The sequence below is a fragment of the Chenopodium album genome, chromosome 22 (genome assembly GCF_948465745.1).
Source record: "Chenopodium album chromosome 22, dcCheAlbu1.1, whole genome shotgun sequence".
Taxonomy (NCBI): domain Eukaryota; kingdom Viridiplantae; phylum Streptophyta; class Magnoliopsida; order Caryophyllales; family Amaranthaceae; genus Chenopodium; species Chenopodium album.
The window spans coordinates 5,021,180-5,043,243 of NC_137855.1; the positions used below are offsets into that span (position 1 = coordinate 5,021,180).

Here is a 22,064-nt window from a genome sequence, read left to right on the forward strand (position 1 = left end):
CAAATGAATCCCTTTATGAAGTAATAATAGCTAATGGGTAAATACCCAATCGAGTTGAAAGCTTCAGAATCAGTAGTAAAGAGACAACACACTAGTTTTTGTACAAGTGAATTACTACATGTGAGAAAAATCAGAGAGTATTGTAGACTTGTAGTAAACTATAAAATCACACCCTTAATTTCACAGCAAATGAGTGGTGCACAATTTTAATGGCCACCACCATACCCACACCCCATTCGCCGTAACTTTCTCTTTCTTCGTGCAATGAATGATTGAATGCAACAATCTCAATTCAATTTCACCTGCATTTGTCGCTTCCATTTTCGTGTATAAAAGTTCTTCCTGTTGAACGGTAATTGTCTCGCAAAAACAAAAAAAAAAAATCAAACGGACCAACAGTGGAACTCCACAAACCAGCCACATGCTGTATCTCTTTCACTATAAATACCCATTTAACTGATCTTGCTTTCTCTTTGTTCTGTCTTTGTCACTTACTATCTTTCCACTTCACACTCTATAGTTGCCAGAATTTTGAAGATTTTTCTGGGTTTGTTTTTGTTTGTTTCATGTGTTTTTGGGGACTAATTCTGGGTTTTTGGATTGTTTGAATTTGATCAAGAAATGGGTACAATTGAGAAAGATCAAACTGCGGTGGTTGCTGCGGCGGCGAAAGAGGACAGAAGTGGGTTTACCCCTCAAACACTTCGCCAAATTCTGCTTGTTTCTGCTGGTGCTAGTCACTCTGTTGCTCTTCTTTGTAAGACCTTTCCCTCCAATTTTGGGGTTACTCCCTTTTTATTTGGGTAGTTTTGCATTTTGATAATCTGATTCTTTATTTTATTTTTATTGTGGTGTTGCTATTTTTGCTTAATATTTCTGGGGTTGTTTGATTTTTGTAAGATGAATTATGGTAATAGATAGAAAAAAAAGTTGATTGCTTAATATGTGGGATAATCTTGGGTTAAATTGTGTACTCAAATACTGCATAATTGTATTTAGTTTAGGTCAAATTTTTTCTAAATTGGTAATTATTTGGTTCATGACTTCAAGTAGATGGCACCTTGCTGAATTGTTAGTAGGACCTGGTAAAGAATTATGAATTTTGGTAGCCATAACCTAGGTTTGTATTGGTCCATTGTACATCACCGACAGGTGTACAAGGGTTTGATCCCGGATACTTTTTATAGCTAAGTATGAACTTCAGACGGTTGAAGTGGAATTTGTGGTGGATAGGTGGTGGAAGTTGTGGTGGATAGGTTGTTCTTGGTAGAGGGATGCCGTGGTGGTGCGTGTGATGGTGTTCATGTTGTGGGGTGTTCTTAGGGTTGGAGGGACTTATTTTCATAGGATGGGGACCTTGGCACCTCCTAGGCTTCATAATTCAAGTTTCAGGTATAATTAGTTAGATTCCTAATACATTGCTGTCAATTTGATAATTGACAATGGATTTTTCCTTCTTCCGGTTTGTATGAACTATGAAGATACTTGGGATATTTTTCGATAGTGTGGGTGGTAGACTTCTCAAGCTAGTCTGAGGTTGCGTTTGGGTTGTTAATCTATCTTTTTCAAGGTTTGATGATCTTTAGTGCCAATTATTCCGGTTAAGGTAACCTAATTGAATTTCTACCTAAACTTGATAACCACCCTGCCACATTTAGGGTCACCAACAGTTTTAAATGCTTGTGGTTTTGATCTCGGTAATACATCCTCAACTAACTAGAATTATTCGTTAATAGCTAGTCTGGACAAAATCCTGGTTCTGTTAGCATGTAATCCTGTTTCTGGATCAATTTCTAATGTATACGGTATACCTTAGTTTTACTGGAGTTTAGGCTTTACAATTGTGCTCAAAGCCTCAAAACTTAAGATTTGGAGTCAGCTTCAACTGGGACACTCGTTGACACATTTAATTAACCTATATTTGAGCTTTCCTCACTTCTTACTGGTTGAGAGATTGTAAAAAGTTTATTCATCTTTGCAGATTTGCCTTGAAAATAGGGTTTGGTTTTGTTACTTTGTACATAACATACAATCTTATGTTACGTTCATATGAACTTATGAAGAAATAGTGAGGACAAAAATGTTGGAAAAATTAACTAGTAAGGAATGATCATTAAAGACTCTTTAGAATTTTCAAAACTAAATCATGGTTGTAATCTTATGAACTCATGTATTGGCATTTATACTTTTTTGTTCATTGTATTAGCTCAGCACAGTTTTGGTGCTTGGCATTTAGTGATACACTCATTCAGTCAAACCAAGTCCCCAAAGGACAAAGAAGTATAAAAAAATAATAAATTAAATCATGCGAATTTTTCTATCTATAGATTTTTGACCTATGTTGGTTTGTACCACATTCAGCTGGAAATGTGGTTTGCTCTTGGGGAAGAGGCGAGGATGGACAATTAGGCCATGGAGATGCTGAAGATCGATTTTCACCAGTGCAATTAAGCGCATTGGATGGGCATGATGTTAATTCCATTACTTGCGGAGCTGATCATACACTTGCATATTCTGAGCCACGTTTGCAAGTCTACAGTTGGGGATGGTATGTTCTCCCATTTGTCGTGCCATCTCCAATTTGTTTTATTTTTGATGTCTTTTTAAGTTTCTAGGTCCTATTGCAATTTCAAGATTGCTGGAAGAATAGAAATTAAATTGATGCATATTTTCAGGGGTGATTTTGGAAGATTAGGTCATGGAAACTCTACCGATCTATTCATTCCTCATCCAATCAAGACATTAGATGGTGTCAAGATCAAGCAAATTGCTTGTGGAGACAGTCACTGTTTGGCAGTCACTATGGATGGGGAGGTAGCAAGGTTAGTTGTGTATATCTTTTTGCTCTTCCTTTCATAATGAATTAAAATTAATAAGAGCGTGCACAACTTTATTAGTTTTTCATTTAGTTAGCAAGGTGCTAGAAAAACTTGAACTAAACTATTGCTCTTTTCCATTTATGATAAATAATTTGTTACAATTAGAGTGTGTTGTCAAGTTGCTTATTTTCCGTTGATTTGTCAAACTAAGGACTAATGCAGCTCTCTCACAAAAATTCACACACTCAGAGATGTGAGCTGTGTCCTTTGCTATTGATAAATCCTCACTCGATTTAACACATAACACATGTGTGATAATTCTCATGCTACAACCTCTTATGGATCATAGTGGATCCCCTAGGCGTCTTAATCCTTTTCTAATTTGAATATGTAGATATTTGTGCGAGTTTGAGCATTTAGTATATAATGAGTTTAAGGATATATAGTACCGATAAGCAAATCTGTTACTCTAGGATACTTGTTATGGACTAATATATCACCTGCTTGTGTCTTTAATTTATTGAAGTTGGGGAAGGAACCAAAATGGCCAGCTTGGTATTGGAACTGCTGAGGATTCACTTATCCCACAAAAGATTCAAGCCTTCCAGGTACAGATAATTTTTCCAATGAACTGCACTTTTCATATATTAAACTTCTGACTATATATAAGAAGGGCATGATGTGATACATCTTAGATAAATTGGTTTCTGACTTGTAATGTAGATATATTATTATTTTGTTGTTTCTGAATTTTGTACCTTGTAATTATTTCCAGGGAATACCTGTGAAAATGGTAGCTGCTGGTGCTGAGCATAGTGCTGCTGTGACGGAATCTGGTGAGGTGTATGGCTGGGGATGGGGCCGATACGGAAATTTGGGGTTAGGTGACAGAAAGGATCGCTTAGTTCCAGAGAGATCTTCGTCAATTGATGTATGCTAAAAACTTTGTGACCTTTACTTTTGTCACACAATTACTTGCAAGCTCTAATTAATTTAAATGAAGTAATGAATGCTTTTTTTTTTTTTTTCCTTTGCCCAAAAGTCTTATATATAAACTCTATCTTGAATTTGCTGTCAGATGATTCAAATTTCGTCTTGAACTTGCTTGCTAACAACTGGATGAACATTTTCTGTAGGTTTTTTATTTTTTATTTTTATTTTTATCAGGAAGGTGTTAGTAGCTGTCCTATGATGCAGATCACTTTAGACTTGAGAGAGTAGAGACCTGCAACTTTGTCTTTATGACCATAGTATTAAGGTCAAACAAATACAGTGAATGATTCATTATAAATATCTTACTGATGGCAATGTCATAAGTTTATTCTTCATACCTGATTGTTCAACAATAGGGCTAACTCTGTTTGCCATTAGTTGTTGCCTCCAGCCAGTTGCCACCTTGATGGCTTCGATCTATCTCCGAACCTAGGGTATTTTAACTACATGACTAAACTCGAACCAATAATATAGGCTTGTCAATATTCTTTCGTGCAACTCTAGATCTGTAAAATATCGTGCTTGCGGCTGGTAGCCCTTTCTTTTCTGTCTGCGTCTCTCTTATTTTGTAGATAGTAAAACTTCCTGGGAAGTTATAATACAAGTTTTTTCCAACCAAACATCACCATCTTCTTCTACTTCCTTGAAATTGCCAATTCCCGTGGTTTCTTTTGTGAATGAAACAAGCACTAAGTGTGTTGCGGAAAAGAATGGGGGAGGGTGGGAGTCTCTGATTGGCCTTTTTCTTTATCCTTTGGCATTCAGTTTCAGCTTATTGACTTTGGGAAATTTCTTGCATATATTATTGAAGGGGCACTCGCCTGTTAAAGACACCAGATCTAAATTATTCAACTTCTGATGATGGTTTAAATTCTCATTTGAATGAACATGAAATATTATTCTTGAAATTATTTGATGTTGAATAGAGAAAATATGCAGCTCACTTGCTGTATGCAGTTGATGGGGTAGCCTTGTGTTTTTATACAATGTTGGTGTTTTGCAAGTTTTGTCACATTAAATACTCTCTTTTGTCAATACCATCTTTGACTCCCAAACTCAATAATTTAATGTTGCAGGGTATAAAAATGATTCAAGTTGCTTGTGGATGGAGGCATACGATAACTGTTACCTCTTCTGGCAGTATATACACTTACGGATGGAGTAAATATGGTCAGCTGGGGCATGGAGATTTCGAAGATCACTTAACTCCATATAAGTTGGAAGCTCTAAGTGGTCAAATCATTTCTCAGGTTACATGTATTGTTTCACTGGTTGTTTCTGCTTTACATTATTGTTAAAACTACCTTTAGTATTTTTAGATGTGTTTTTAGGGAGTGGGCCTGGGGTTGGGTGTTTTGGAGTGGAGGCTGACTGGCTGAGTGTTTGATATGTGAAAAATTGCTTAAAGAGTTGATGCACAACACTGAACACCATTGCTTGCAGCTTTTCTAGTTTGTTCTCCCCCCCAACCACCTCCTCCTTTCTGATATGGTTCTGTTATAGCTGTGTAGAATGCTTATTTCTTGTAAAGTATCTGACTAGTATCAATCATGCATAGGTTTATTGCTATACACTATCTCCACTTTACCTGTAAACTTGTCACAAAAGCACTTGAAACGTACATTTGACCACGAGTTGGGAAGTTAAGATAAAATAGAATTGAGTGGTTGGGAAGCTGTGACAACTTGTTTTCACACGGAGTAGATGGTAAACACTTTTCTTTTCTTTTAGCAAGAGGCTTGTGGATTACCTGGTACACAATGACCATAAGATTCTTGTAATCAATGTGTTATCATCTTGCTTTGTAAAGAGATTGCATCTCTGGTTACTTCAAGAGTGCTTATTAACTTATATCGTTCAAGGTACTTGTTCTTTATTCATATCATATCTTTACATCTAGTGGTGCCTTGGTTGAAGTATTGGGAAGGACCCAGAGGAAAGTCTAGCTATTTGTATGTTGAAAATGTGGCAATTGCATCAGACATCATGAGCTATGCATCTTACATGGAACTCAGTCTTCGCCTACAATTTGTGTGATACATAGGTGAACAAAAGTCAACTTATGCATCTTTTGTGTTTGCTTGATTTTTCAGATCTCAGGTGGTTGGAGACATACCATGGCAGTTACTTCTGAAGGAAAGCTTTATGGATGGGGATGGAATAAGGTTTGTAATCCCTTGTTGCATCCTTCAGCTATAGATTTTTGTGTGTTTGTTTATGTGTTAATCTGAATTTAGGAGCTCATTGACCACTATTGACATTTTTTCTGCCTGAGGTTTTGAATGGATTATTATTTGAATTTGTCTGAACTTGAAAGGTCTGTGAGTTAGAACTTCAGTATTGAGTGCTGATTAAAATAATATACATGAAGTTTCCTTTCAGTTTAATTTGGCATTGTAAAGAAGTCAACTGATTTGTTGTATGTCTTATCTGTTGCAATAATTATTATTGCAAGCACAGACCATATTTCTTTTGCTTTTGAACTGGTCAACAATTTAGTGCCTGAAGTTTATTTTTCACCTTGGTAATATACAGTACTTGTTTATTCTAAGCCCCCCCCCCCTTTTTTATTTATTTTTTATTTTTTTAATATTTGTAGCCATTGGATGAGTCTTAGAGGGAGGGGAGACTTGGCCATTGGTTTTGGAATACCTTTTTTGGCCTATTTCTGTACATTTATACCAAATTCTTGAAGTGATGAACTTAAATACTTAGATTGCACTATCCCAATGCTCCCTAATCTCCTTGTTTGATTTATCTCAGTGTGTACTTTCCAAATATGTTATTTTCATAATTTCTACTTATATTTGATTAAAAATAGTTGAAAATAACTAAATGAGATTTTAAAGCTGTAACCTGATCTGAACATTTTAGTCTGATCTTATCTGGTTTAATTCTGACTATAATAAGTAATAAGTTTCTGTAATATGTTGAAGAAAACAAGCTCTAAGTAGATTTAGAATTGACCCACTAAGATATCAACCTCTGTCTTAGTCCTGTATCTGATAACAGCTTTGTCATGTAATAACCTGATATTACTGTACCTAATTGATAAAGTTTTGTACACACGTCAAGTATTATACATTTTTCTGATTCTTTTAATATTAATTTTTTAGTTTTCCAATGTGTTGATTCTATTGGTATTTGGAGGATTATTGTAGTCTCATCTACTTAATTGGAACTGAACCTTAGCTTTGTATGGTGCAGTTTGGACAGGTGGGTGTGGGTGACAATGCTGACCGCTGCTCTCCTGTTCAAGTTTTGTTTCCCCATGATCAGGCACACCCTTATCCTTGTTACTTCATATGTTATTAGTTAAACTCATTTTTAGCCTCGCAGGAACACTGGTTATTAACTACTGATTTGTGTTTCAAAATGATCACAGAAAGTAATGCAAATTTGCTGTGGATGGAGGCACACATTGGCTGTTACAGAGAGGAACAATGTGTTTTCTTGGGGAAGAGGTACTAATGGTCAGCTTGGGCATGGGGACTCTGCAGATAGGTAATATTATTTTCTGCGTTTTTATTTTATTTTTCTATAAAAAAGATGGACATGATTAAAATTCCCTTCATTACCTATTTTATTACTTTTTAAGCCTTTGCTATTGTATATATTGCACACATCCGGCCTGCCCTTACTGCTCTCAAGGTTGGGGCCTAAGGTATTGCACTATTGTTGATGTTGTGTTTTACACCCCCTATGTAGATTGTGGTGCTAGTTCATTCAGTAGGGTGTATAACTGGATATGATGGCTGTTGATAAACCATACAATATGGTACTTATTTGGGTGGAAATGTCATGTCTTGTTGAAAAAGATTTGAGTAAGTGGCACTAGGAATATAATTGTTCTGATACTGGTGAGAGGACCTTGGATGATGAAATGATATTGCATTATTAGTTGTTCTTCAGCCTGTGCATGTATGCGAGTAGTGAGTTCAGACTTCTGAGTTCTGACCTTTCTTCTTAACTTCCGAGTCATTAATTATCATCACTACTCTATGGTTTATACCGTTTTAGTTTTATGTTGTATACATGTCAATTAGTGGTTTATGGGGGTAATGATATCAGTTCTATTTTTTGAAACGCAAATGCTACTTTCTGAACTTGTGTGTTTTACAGTCTGCGCTTCTAACTTATGCCCTTCAGCTAAATTGTTTTCTGTTTTGAATGGAGTTAGTAATTTCTTATGTTTCTCATAGTGCTACTCACTTCGTTGGATATGATCTCCTTGGGAATAGAAACCTGACTATCTGCAATCTAAAGACTAAACTCAAGAGAAACACTCAGATATCATTGATTTATATCCTACAAATTGCAGAAATTCTCCAACGATGATAGAGGCCTTGAGCATGGAAGGATCTGGTGGTCAAAGGATCGAGGCATCAAATGCAGATCCATCAGCAGGTAATCTTCTTCCCAAGTTATCTTTCGTAATTGTAAGTACAAAGTGAAATACTTGAAATTAACTCCTCTACTCTGTACTAACAGGGAGAATTTTGGTTCCACCATCAGGAAGATATGCTGTCGTCCCAGATGTATGAATTTCTTTTGTTTTTTTTTCCCAATGAGGTTCCTTATTTTCTTCTGGAGATGCACAGGGATTTGGATCCTGAAATAGTGAGAGACTGAGAACTCTAATATCACACTATACTGTTAGATGGCTTTCCCTAGTACAGTACAAATTTAGCTGTAAATGTGGAAGCCATCTAATACAAATTTGTTAGATTAAGATTCACTATTGCAAAGTATCCTCTAGAGCTGATCACGGGCCAGACCGAAGCCTGATTAATAGGTTTGCGCAAAATGCTTGTTTTTTAGACTAAGGTTGACGTGTTGGGCCACACCCAAAAAGTTGCCTGGACGTTCAGACCCAGCCTGTTGATCAGCTTTAGTGTCCCTCATCCATGTAATAGATTTGCACAAAGTTATTAAAACAAACTTCATGCTCACTTGCAGGAGCAAGCTTCAACTGCAGGCTCAAGGGACAATGGTGGTGACGCAAGTGTACCAGAAAATGACGTAAAAAGGATACGAGTCGGCCCTGGACCTGCTTAATAGCATGAGATATAGGAAAGTTTGCAGGAACAAAGTTTCTTCTGAGCTTCATGGGACTGATCTGCGTGTGTTTTTGTATATATACGTCTGTTATTCAAGATAAACTTCATTGGATGTATTTGATCGACCACTCTTGATCAACGCTCCATTGTTTTGGTCTCTATCAATGCTTATCCCCCTGTTTCTTTTGCGGCGAATGTTTGGCTGTACTACAGTACACTTGAGAATTTGGGAAGATTTTGCAAAGTTGCAGTTGGTTCTTATTTGCACTTTAAATTTTAGGAAATGATGCATGATCAGTTTGATCACATTGGCACAGTCCACACCCCAAGGTCCCCAGGCCTTCTAAAAATTGCATTGGTTAGAATAGACAAGTACTCTATAATTCGAGTATACTTCATTATACTTTTTTTTTTTTTCTCACTTGTTGGAATATACTTCGTAGCTTTATGCCCTTATGAACACACCTCAAGGAAGCAATTAGAGATGGTAAATGGACCAATTTATCAAAGCAATTTAAACACCGGCAAGAGTATTACCTATGTACAGAGTAATTCATTTTTGTTAAGTGGTCTGTTTATCTTCTCTAATTGATTTACGAAAGGGTTTGTTATGAGGCTATATTATGTAGGTAAAAATAAAAAGGAGGAAGTATGTTAAAAAAAAAAAAATGCTAATCAACGAAATGGGAAAAATGTGCACTTGTGTTCCTTGCAATCTATCAACACTATCATCCTGTCACATGAAGTACTATGAAGCATTATGATACTTCTTAAGTTCCCTTATGATTTTGATTAATTTTTAAGTTTGATACATATGCATTAATGTAAGATGCAATAGTATATGTATTTATTAATCGTTAGAAGAGGATTTTACATCAAATGAAATATGTTTCATAGGGACAAATTGAGTTTAAAGTCAATGCTAACTAGTTAAGAGAAGATGAGGATGAAGGAGTGGAGGGACGGGTAGTCCCTCCGGCCTCCATCCTCCATCCTCCCTCCCCAAGTGACGGGGATTCGATTCTCATCCTCGACCCTCCCATCCATGGTGGAAAGGGCTTCCCGTAAACATTATTGCAAAATGGAAGATCTAAACTATTTATTATTTTATTACAACAATCGACTTCCAACCACAACTTATTTGTCACTTTTCTTAAGGTGATTTCATTATTTGTTTTACTAGTATTTATTTTTGGGTAAAAATTGAGAAAATTTGGTAGTTTCACCGTCTTCAATCTTTCTTACCCCAAGCCATGTCGTGTATTTTACAATACACTTGGCTTTCATTCTTCCTTCCTTATTTTCTCTCTCCTCCCAAAAATATTATTTTTCCCACTAGATTACTACTTCTTCTTCGTACTTCAATTATTTTTATTTTTCTCACCTTTTTCTTTTTCTTTTTCTTTTTCTTTTTACATTTTTCTTTCTTCCATTATTTCTTCCTTCAACTCCATTTGATTAGATCTACTAACTAATAATCAATTTCTGGGAATTTTTTCCCCAAAATTATTTTCCATGATCGTCTTCTTCAATCCCATTTCCCCTTTTCCCTAACCCTAATTTTCCCCCCAATTTTTCCCTCATCTGTCATTCTCTCTCCTCAGATCGTGGTGAGTTGAAGATAGATCGAGAGGAAAGAAGAAATGAACGATTTTCAGGGATTGTTATCAAGCGATTATGGGTTCAAACCTCAAGGTAAAGCTGCTCCAATGGCGGGTGCTAAATCCGGCATTAATTCTTCTTCTTCGTCTTCTTCAAATTCTGCTTTTAATTTCGAGATCGGAGGGTCCAAAACGGCGTCGTTTCCTTCCAATTCGAAGAGTTCTTCGTCTTCTTTGTTTGATGATGTGAATTTGGATTCGATTTTTGGTGGTGGCGGCGGCGGCGGCGGTGGTGGAGGTGGTGATTCGGCGTCGAAGTTTTCTTCTTTGCCGGTTTTCGATAAGCCGGTATACGATGATGAGGATTTGAGCTCGGCTAAATTTGAGAATATCTTTGCCCCAGCTTCTTCTGCTTCTGCTTCTACAAAGAAGGGTGATGCCTTTGATGATCTATTGGGGGGGTTAGGGAAGAAGGAACCGCTATCGTCGAGGTCGGTTGGGTCGGGTTCGAAGGGGGCTGATAAGGGTTATGCTGGGTTTGATGATTTGTTGCCTGGTTTTGGTGGTGGGAGTGCATCTTCAACGAGCAGGTATAATGCTGACTATTTGCTTGATTGGTTTTTTGTTTGTTTATTGTTATTAATTTGGAGCTTTCGAGCAAGTCTTTTTAGCTGATGTATAATTTGGAATTTGGTTAGTAATGATGGATGTTATTACACATTGTTATTGCTAGTTTCCTGTTTAGTAGTTTTGAGCTTGTTTCGGGTACTTTTAGAAACTTGTTAGTCAAACATAGGCCATGTTAGCCGATCTGGTCCGAAAAGGATTCATAATTTGACCACATTAGATGTCCCTTAGCAATATCAACATAGTTTACACGTGGTTGGCTGGCTACAAATGTGGAGATGCAGTTGATTGTGACAAGAGTTTTAGTGGGAGTGGTCAATTAGAGGAGGTCAAGAGGTTCAAAGCAGTGAGATGAGTTGAGCATTCCCTTTTGTAGACATTTTGGTTTGTTTTCGTAGCTCCTGCTCTTTTTTCTTAGTGTAAATCTAAAGCTTGACAGTTGACACTTGACAATTTAGAGTGATGATGTTTTGCTGATATAGAATCTCTTGGACCTCTTGGTTAGGAAAAAAAAGTCATCATTTTTGTTAAGTAGAGATGCACTGAGAATTGCAAGTCTATCTTTGTTCTTTAGTGGTTCCTGTTTGTCCTAATAATAATTATGATCATTGATTCGCTGAAAATGTATGGTTCTGGTTAGTTTTTTTACACTGTTGGATGCTTTTAACTTCTTTAAGCTGTATTTCCAACTGGGGTTAAGAGGAAAGTAAAGAAATGAAAGCATCAAGAGGAAAATTATGTATAAGAGTAAGATTTAGGAGAAAGTGAAGAAAGTGAAGAATAGTTAAATGAAGAAGAAAATGCAAAGTAGAATTGAATCCTTTTGGAGAAGAGGGAAGTTGAGTAAAGAAACCTAAAGGTAAGCAAAAAGGGTCGGGAACGACTTTTAGTTTTTGATCGTTTGGTTAACTGCACAGTTCTGTGTGGGGTTATGTGTATCTGACCCGACCATTTTTGTTATTTTAACTTTGGTAACACAGTTACAATGCCAATATCATATTTCTTTTAGAATGAAATCCACTAAAATGATTTGTATATTATTAAAAACTCTTATTCAATGTCTCTACGTATCTTATTTATATTTCAAAATTACCGTGTGGCACATAATTTCAGGATTTTAAAGGTTGTTGTATATATTTGTTTCTTGCAGTAAATTCTTATGTTTGTGGCTTTTGTTTGGTTTGGTTTGGTTTGGCTGTAATACAACTTTGGTTGAAGGATATTACTTTCAGAACTTACAGACAATATAGCAAGTTATTTCTTTGACATCATTTTAGATGTGTGATGAGTATTTATTTTTGTGTTCCTTTTCTGTCCGACTCTTGTGCTGCGTCTATCTTTTGCTCAAGTTTATTTTCGAGATTATATTTACAGAATTTATGTGGCATCTATTTGCTGTCTTTATAGGATGTCATCAGATACTACTAAGAAAACCTCAAGTGTAGTAGATGATCCTTTTGTTGTCCTAGAATCAACTTCTCCTCCTGTATCTTCCTCCTCTGGGATTTTTACTGACCCATTGGATGAGATTGGTAATCTTAATAATGCTGGCAAAAAAACTGCTGAAAATTCTTCTAGTGGGGCAGCATTTGATGATATAGATCCCCTTGGCGGCTTTGGCAAGGCTGTACCTGCATTTTCAGCAGAGATCAATGGGGAAGAAAAGGAGGCATTCCGAGCCAGAGTTCCTGGACGACAAAGTTCAGTCACTGGAGATGCAAACCAGAAATCATCTGTCAGAAGTCCTGAAAGAGGTTATGAGAAAAAGGTGTCAGTGGAGGATTTTCCAGAACCAAGTGTCTTTGAGATGCCTTATGTGTCTGCTGAAACTAGTAGGACTGCACCAAATGCTTCTTCTCCTGCTCATAGCAATGCTAGTTTTAGGGAGTCCAGCTCCCATGGACATGCCTCTCCTAATTCTGAGGAGAACATGGGGCCATCTGATGATATATGGCTCACTGTATCAGAAGTTCCTCTCTTTACACACCCTACAGCTGCACCGCCTCCTTCAAGACCTCCACCCCCAAGACCGGCACGCTTTTCTAGAGGAGAATTTGGTTCCTTTCCTGCTTCAAATGTACACAAGAAAGCTAATGATTATCCATCTTTCCCTGGTTCTGTGCCAAGTTTTCAGAGTCCAAAATCGGCTCCTTCTGGTGCTAGTGGATCTTTTGCATCTCCTATCGATGAACTTGAGGATTTTGCTATGGGAAGAAATGCCAGTGATGTCGATGCATCTCATGCAAGCTCAGATGTTCGGTCTGGTGAAGATTTTGACTCAAATTCAGTTGCTGCGGCATCTGCTGCAGCCATGAAGGAGGCAATGGATAGGGCCGAAGCTAAATTTAGGCATGCAAGGGGAGTAAGGGAAAGGGAAAGTTCAAAGGTCTCTAAAAACAGAGATTCCGTGCAAGTAGAAAAAGACGAGAATCCTATGTATGATGCTTCAGAAAGGGAATTTAGGGAACATCAAGAACGACAAGAGCGTGAGCGGCTACAAAAGGAAAGGGAAGAGGAAGAAAGAAGACGAATGGAGGAAGAGGAGAGAAGGCGAATTGAGAAAGAATGGGAGGAGAAAGAGAGAGAAAAGAGGAGAATTGATAAGGAAAGGGAATTTGGCAGGCAAGCTGTGGAAAGGGCTGCCAAAGAGGCACGTGAAAGAGCAGCTGTTGAAGCCCGTACCAGAGCTGAAAGGGTTGCTGTTCAGAGGGCACAAGCTGAAGCTCGAGAACGTGCTGAAAAGGTCGCAGTTCAGAGAGCACAAGCTGAAGCACGAGAGAGGGCAGCTGCTGGGGCTAAAGAAAGAGCTGAAAAGGCTGCTGCAGATGCAAGGGAAAAGGCAAAAGCTGAAGCCAGGGAGAAAGAAGCACGTGAGAGGGAAGCAAAAGAGAAAGAACGTGAGAGAGCTGCCAGTGCAGCAAGGGCAAACCAATCGAAGAATGAAAATGACCTTGAATCTTTCTTTAGCATGGGCAGAGCAAGCAGTGCACCAAGGCCCAGGGCTGCTTCAACGGTATGTTAAAATTTATACTGGGCTTTATTTTGACTTTTAATTGGCATTTCTTATTTTGTACACTTTTAATACTATTTCCAGGATCCGTTTGAAACACAGTTCCAGGCTAAACCTACACCTGAAACAACCAGAGCGTCTGTTAACTCCTCCTCTAACATGAGAAAAGCATCTTCATCAACAAATATTGTTGATGATTTAAGTTCAATATTTGGAGGTAATAAAGTGAAAAGGCTTGATTTCCTCAATTAACACTTCATTTTCTTCCTTGCTTTTACTTTATTCAATGATGCTTATAGATTCTCGTCTTTGTTTACTGCAAAAGGCCCCCCATCATCTGGTGACTTTCAAGAAATTGATGGTGAAACCGAAGATAGGCGGAGAGCCCGAATGGATCGCCACCACAGGACCCAAGAGCGTGCTGTATGTGCCTTTTTGATATACATTATGTTATTTTCATTCTCCATGTTGACGTGATTAATCATTAGTGCATATCTCCTAGGAAGCTAAATTTTAGATGACACCATTGGTTACATTATATGACGGTGTGATTTATACATTTAGGGAGATCCTACATAAATAACGGAGAACTTTGAAGTCGATTTCTGTTTCATCAATGGTGGAATGCGAATTCAGCGTTCTCCTGCTCAATTTTTTTCCTTTTTTTTTTTTATTGCTCCTAATTTTGGAGGAGTGGATGGGTGGGTGGTGGGGGGAGTAATGTAGTATAGTTAAAAGAAGTGTGCTACATGAGTATAAACTATAAAGCTGAAATTCCAATTGAACTGGTAAGATGTGTTTGGGAAAATCCTTTTCTTAGACAGACTCTTTGGTTGAGTGGCTGCTAGATTAAGAAGCCATTGTCTTGAGGACTTGCCTCACAACTGGAGAAGGATAAGAAGATTCACATGCTATATTTTACATTCTAGTGAAGAGAACAAAGAAAGCATCATTTTCCTTTTTTGTTTAATCAATCAATTAACCTATATCCTTTTGGCCCATTTTGTTAATGGCTTAGGAGGTGAAGAAAAAAGGTTGGTGGGTGAGTGTGGGCTTCGACATTAGTGAAAAAGTAAAAACAATAACTTGCCATATAAAGGTTGGAGCAAACAAAAATGGACGAAACTCGAAAGATGTATATTTTGCTGGTTGATTGTTCAGAATTTATTCCTATTTTTCCCTAAGATTACATATCATTATTAATTATGACTGTAGCAAGAGTGTTAGGTTTGCTTATTATTCCTTACTAGAGGTTCTACGGTTCTACCAATATATAACTTACCCCGTTTGCCTGATAAATATTGATCCACAAACCACCAATGTTGTGTATTGTGTGTGGGTGTATGTGTGTAGTCGTGAAGGTGTGGCTTTTTGTTCTGAGGAGTGGATGTCAATGATTAATTTTGTGGTAAGACTAATGTAATGAGTGGAATGATTTTTAAATGATAAGCATTGAATTGAATTGAATTGGTGAATTTTAATTTGCTGCCTGAAAGATTTAAATCTTTTAAACTTCAGTGCTTGATCGGGTTCTTGTATTACATTGTATCTCTGGATGTTAATCTTATGGAGCATAATTAGGAAATATCTACCTAAGGTGATTATATTTGAGACTTATCATGAAATGCTGTAGTAATGCAAGGAGGGTCAGCTGTCATGCTTGTGGTGAAAGTTTCTCTAAAGTGCTTATTTTGATTGGCAATGGTTAAAAGACATGATCCCTGTGGAGGATATACATAAGAGAAGGAATTACAGTTTAGCAAGCTGGCATAGCCTTATGTTTATAAGAGGGGTAGGTGGCTGATCATCTCTTTGCTGTTTAGTCACGAGTTTCCTCTTAGCACCTTGGCTTATCTTTGTTTGGAATGATTTAGCCTTGACTCAGCTGGCCAAAAGTGCACTTGTGTCTTGGGATGGAGGACAAAGGATGAAGAAGCCTTAGTTTGCTGGTGTGTTAATTGAATGATTATAGGCTTATAACCAGTAGAATAGCAAGGATAATGCTCCTTCCCATCTAGAATATAGCATGTTTCTTTTAAATATGCTATGTAGCTGGAGCAAATAATGCCATTGTAGTCGGACCTTTGATCTGGTATTGTGGATATTAGGTACATGATAACCTGAGGGCATGATGGTAATTTATGCAGCCCTTTTTTTTATCTGAATAGGTTAACAAGTCTTGTTCTATTTAAAAAATAGCACCTATTAGAGGAAATCATAAGGGAGCAAAATGTCGGCTCCTTTATCAAAGTAGGACGAGGAACTATGGTGAGTTAGAGATTCTTCGTGGAGTAGCTTCGCTAATAATTTGGCTGGCATGCCTTTTAATGTTGTCACTTGTGATCATCCTCTTACTTTATATACTTTTAACTGATGATGTTTGTATTTCAGGCAAAAGCATTGGCTGAGAAAAATGCCAGAGATCTCGAGGTTCAAAGGGAACAAGCTGAGCGTAATGTAAGTTGAACTGCATACGTACATCCTAGACAGTTATTTACTCTCTTTTTGAGTTTGTCCTTTGCACATGTCTCACAAGATAATGTAGTCTGGCTTTCCAGCATGTCCTTTTTTCATACCATTTAAATTTTTGGACAAAACTATCTGAGAAGTTATCTGAAACAAAATGAATTCTGATGGTTGACAGAGCATATCTCACGGCTAACACTAGTTCATAATGTGTTAAGATACCCTCTTCCCAACCCTTGCGTTTTCTTCTCATCTAAAGTATTTATTTCCTCTTTTTGTTCTTGAAATCATCTCCTTGCAAGCTGCAAAGCCATCGGGCATGCTTGAGTAAGAGTGTTGTACCCCTCCTAGCAAACGATATTATTGACCAACCATTTTTAATTATTTTTTTTTAAAAAATTTAGCCATGGGTATCCTTGGCCAAATTGGGCTGAGGCTTTCGTTTAAAATATCTTATCTGGGATCCTGGACAGAGATTATGTTCTAGTAAGCGATGTAGTCACTCTCACAAACTGTTGCTTCTACTTGCTTGCCTACTTTTGCTTTTTTGAATGTCATAATGGGTGTCCTCTTCATCTGGGCTATAGAGCTTAAAGGGCATATTTAGGAGTTTTGTATCTATGTATGGCTCAGTAGAGAAGTATGGTCCTTTACTATTACAACACAAACTTTATCTGTTACTCTGTTGTCATCAAGTGTGGGCATCATGTCATATCTTTTTTATATAACCTCCTTGCGGGGTAAATTTCAACATTTACGCTTGTGTTAGGCAATTGAAAGGAAATAAATATAGAAGCTTTAATGCTCCATTTTAAAGATGCCAAACTTAAAGAGTTCTTTGAGGTTAGGTGGGTCATCTATCTTAACCATACCATATATGATTGTGCATTCATGTCAACTTGCTACTTTTCCGCCACTTGTACCATAAACTTGATGCATTGCAGTGCTGCTAAGTTGCCAAAATAAACCCTATATACCTACTTGAGTCTCATGTACACTATAGGACTTTCTTTCTTTGCCAATTCAACCTTACCACACTTGGGTTATGAGCAGCTTATGAGCATCATTTATGACAGCTTATGAGCATCATTTATGAAGCAAAAGGAGCTGGGGATTGGACTTTCTCCAATTTGCTGGTCTTTTAGTTGAAGCCAAAATACGGACTTGAATTAAATGGGCCACTGTTCATTATTTAATATATTCAGATGCAGAGTGCTTTTAAACTTTTAAGTAAGTTAATCTCCTTAAAAATTTCCGAGGTTTCTACCCTGCAAGAGTTTTTGGGCTATAGAAGATATATATTCTAAAACTAGATGCTTTAAAGGTGCTCCACAAGGATGGCCACTATAGATCGTCTTTTTTCTTCCTAAAGAATTATCAATATATCTGTTGTTTGTCTAGTGTTTTTGTTTGAGGCAAGTGTAAAAGCTCTAACTTGAAGTTTTCTCCTTCTGTATTACCCTTTTTTGATTAAATAATATTTTTTTTCTATTAAAAAAATACATTTACTACTGAATGGTATATGGAACAGATGACATTTGTAGCTGAAGTGAAGTGTAATACTTGATTTGTATCTTAATGGTTAATTTAAATAATTGGTTTTGTTTGACATGATTGCAGAGGATTTCCGAAACACTTGATGTTGAGATTCGACGCTGGGCAGCAGGGAAAGAGGGGAATTTGCGTGCTCTCTTGTCAACAATGCAATATGTGCGTATAAATTCTTATTATTTTATTATTTTGTCAACAAAATGCTCTAGACTTTTGAAAAATAATATATTGTTTAATTTTTAATGTGGAGTTCTTTTTTCCTAATTTAAAAAAAGCTTCCTGTATTCACTTCTGTCTTGTGGGCTTAATATGTTAGCTCTTTATAGTGTATAGTGCTATGGCTGTAGACTGCTACTTGATCATATTAATTTCCAACTCATTTTCAAGATTGTTTATATACATGTTGTAATGATTTGCACTTTTGCTACCCAGTTTTGTTTTATTGTTGGTATTAATTTTATATACAAGTTGATATAATTTCGTACTTTATTTTATTCTATTGTATGGATCCATGGCGGTATTATTTTATATATTGGTTTTAAGGAATTTCCGAATTAAAGTATTTGTTTTGGGTCACCCTGCTCTATAGAAATGATTTACTCTATCCTAAATTAATTGCCACATTTTCTATTTTATTCTGTCACAGTTTAATTGCAACATTAGCATTTTTGGTTATTTTTATACTTTACCTTTTCTCCCAAGGTAAAATTTCACACCCATTTCCCTCTCTTATCGTGATTTTTTTTTGAAATGTGTGCCAATTTGGTTTGCGGCAATTAATATAGGACAGAGGTGAGTATAAACCTTCACTTTTCTGATAGCGCCTCATTTGTTAAGTGTTACCACTTCATGTATATACATTTGAGATCCATATGCTCACGCTATTTAAAACAATGGCATGAAGAGAAATATTTATCTTAAAAAGTATGATCTAAATTTATCCCAATGGAATAGGCAAAATGCCTGATCATAGTAAATCATAGTTAGAGAAATTCTGGGAGTAAAATTCGTGTGCACATAACTTTCTGTTTCTGGAGCTGTGTAGATACCCCATGTTTCTGCGCTCAATTTCAGCCTGTTGGTTTTAATTGGTGATTGTGACGATCTTTTCTACCTTATTTTGCTTACTAATTTTGCAGTTGTGCTATTTCTTTATTGCTTCATCTTTGTGTTAGCTCAAGAGTTAAACTGGTTGGATATGTTTTTATGCCCCTTATGTTTGTCACGATATATGGGGATGGCGGTTATGACAATCTGAATATGTAATATGGTCTGGGAAATGGGAACTGTATAATTGTTCGTATTTGTATGATTGGGCCTTTATTTGCTTGATGAGTATTATCATAGCAGCTGATTATCATCTGTTTTCTTAATCATAAATAGGTTCTCTGGCCTGAATGTGGCTGGCAACCTGTTTCCTTGACTGATTTGATTACTGGCGCGGCAGTTAAGAAAGCTTATAGAAAGGCGACTTTGTGTATTCATCCTGATAAAGTGCAACAGAAGGGTGCCACTCTGCAGCAGAAATTTGTTGCTGAGAAGGTGTTTGATCTGTTAAAGGTATCTGATTTTTCTTTCCCCCTTGAAAAAATTATAGACATTGGATTGACAATATATTGAAGTTTGTTAATTTCTGCAGTTTTAAATAATTTTAGAATGGGAAGTTTCTTCTCAATGGTGAAATGATTCTCTAGTAGTCAGGAAAGTCATATGCCTTAGACATTCTCTCCCATTTTGCACTTTACATCACACACCTGGTGTACTTTGTTCTTGGTACACCCAAGATCTTTTGTTTCTTTTTTATTACTCAAATGAGCAATAATCATAATGGAGCTCCAACTAAACAAAAGATCAGAGAATAGCCTTTGGCATACCTAGAGTTAGGTATGGGTAACGGAGGCTCTTCATTCTGCAATTTTTAAGGAGGATTTTTATTCTTTGTTTTGGGGTGGGGGGCTCTTGGCCACGTTCATCACAATGCTGTGTAAGGGAAAATACCAAGTTCTAACAAAATTGGGTTTTTGAGAAGTGAATTTGGACCACGCCTAATATTGGCTTGGGATAATTTAATTTTTTGATTTATCTTGCCACATTTTAGGACACTGCTGAAAACTCTTCTTGATTTGTAATTAGAGTAATTTTGGAGTTCAGTATGGAATGCATTTGGGTCTACATTGACCAAAGTTGCCTTTTTTGGAAGACACAATGCACATTTTAGGGGTTAATAGGAAAAGTAATTGAACATTTGCATGTAGAACCTAAAACAGTTTTGTTTTGAGTGTATAATGAAGTTTTAAACTGACGTTATTTGCTTAAATTGGAGGGGAGTAAGTCATTACTCATTCGATCATGCTATAGTGATCTGAATTTTGGTTTATGGTATGAAAATAGGAAGCTTGGAACAAATTCAATTCAGAGGAGTTATTTTGAGCATTGGAGGTTTCATCCTTCTGAATTATAAGGGTGTCTTGCTCGGCATATTTTCACTCTTTATGCAAGTTTTGAGCTATTCTGGAAACTGATTCCTGCTTCAATATGCACGGAGTTTCTGTTCGGTCAGCTGGGTTTCCGTTTTGTGGTTGATGAGATGCTTGAAAATGTCAGTGCCCTGCAGCTCCCTGAGGTTGTTGTTAAGTGATGATCGTACAGTTGGAACACGTCCTGAAGTTTTTCTAAGATGGTATAGAATAGCATTTGTTTGGGTGATCTGCCCATGTGATCGTTGTCATATTATTCATTAGCAAATGTCATCGTTTTGAGATGCTGCGTTTGCATTGTATCCATTCTTTTTGCTCTTTTTTGTTTCATAATAGCCTAATCTGTTAATGAAGAATTCATTGTATGATGATACGTAATTACTCAAAAAACTGATGCCAATTCATGATTGTCTAGAATTGTGAATTTTGATAGTATGATGATTGACGATGATGATTTTTTTACGAGACAAGATGGTAAAAAAAAAACTATTGTATGAGATGATATGTGATAATTGAAATCTTGAAGGGATGAGTTTCGTCCCAGTTATTGTAACATAATTTTGACGTAGATTATTTTGTACAAGTTGCTTAATTTTTTTTGAGAATTTTATTGTTGATTGGCATTCTTCTCTGAATTGGGAAATCAAAGTATTGTTTCAAAGCAAGGAATTCCTAATACATCATTGTTAGACACAAGTAAAATTGCATAACAGCCCTTCATACTACTGAAGTCCTAATAATAGTACTGAGATTTTGTAAATATCATTATTTACAAAATTGTCTTTTTTTTTTTTTTTTTTTTTTTTTTTTTTTTGACAACAATTTACAAAATTGTCATTGCTATGTATTTGCTTAGTTGCTTGCGTCTAACTGAAATTGTCATTGCTATGTATTTGCTTAATTGCTTGCGTCTAACTGTGATGTATTAGGACTTCCTCTTTCAAAGCATTCGTTTCTTACACCAGAAGGCTATATCAATTTTTTTGGGCTGGTCAGTGGTCACTGATAACTAGCTATACTCGGGAGGTTAATTATGCATAATTTAAAGGTGACTTGTTGCGCTTTTTATAATTTATCTACTGAAAAAAAACATTACCGAAAAGCTTATGATACCATTAGAAAGAAAGTCGAATCTAGAATTTATAACATACGTTTCTCAATTTGCAAATAAAATTGGCAAGTTGTTAGATAAATCCCGGTATATATGGCTTTTATATAATATGCTAAAAAGCTTATAGAAATGAAAGCACCATAGATGGATGTAGATAAAAGTAAAACAGTGGAATGGTATAATATATTGTTTATAATGATTGTAAACTTCTGTAATCACTAATTTAGATTCCAAAACCATTGGTTACTCTTTTAAGAATCTCCCTCTTTTTTTGATTGACCTACATGATACAGTAGAAAAAGGGCATATTTGATGGTGTTCATACATTCCATTGTGTTTAAATTAGGTC

General features: G+C 36.5%; 2 protein-coding genes across 3 annotated transcripts; both read left to right on the forward strand.

The window, feature by feature from the left end:
• Positions 1-351: 351 nt before the first annotated feature.
• Positions 352-9,135, forward strand: LOC145605250 (ultraviolet-B receptor UVR8-like). Its single transcript, XM_081661293.1, has 12 exons — positions 352-757; positions 2,362-2,548; positions 2,676-2,822; positions 3,346-3,427; positions 3,595-3,750; positions 4,889-5,062; positions 5,906-5,977; positions 7,020-7,091; positions 7,198-7,316; positions 8,134-8,219; positions 8,304-8,350; positions 8,772-9,135. The coding sequence occupies exons 1-12, from the start codon at positions 622-624 to the stop codon at positions 8,868-8,870; spliced, it is 1,377 nt and encodes a 458-aa protein (XP_081517419.1). The 5' UTR covers positions 352-621; the 3' UTR covers positions 8,871-9,135.
• Positions 9,136-10,509: 1,374 nt separating this feature from the next.
• Positions 10,510-21,172, forward strand: LOC145603575 (auxilin-related protein 2-like). Of its 2 annotated transcripts, none has more exons than XM_081659499.1 (8): positions 10,510-11,063; positions 12,508-14,113; positions 14,195-14,327; positions 14,436-14,533; positions 16,502-16,567; positions 18,197-18,286; positions 19,511-19,687; positions 20,519-21,172. In XM_081659499.1, the coding sequence occupies exons 1-8, from the start codon at positions 10,516-10,518 to the stop codon at positions 20,555-20,557; spliced, it is 2,757 nt and encodes a 918-aa protein (XP_081515625.1). In that variant the 5' UTR covers positions 10,510-10,515; the 3' UTR covers positions 20,558-21,172. The 2 variants fall into 2 exon arrangements, with proteins under 2 accessions (XP_081515625.1, XP_081515626.1); XM_081659500.1 differs by having other exon boundaries at positions 14,213-14,327.
• The last annotated feature ends 892 nt before the right edge of the window (positions 21,173-22,064 follow it).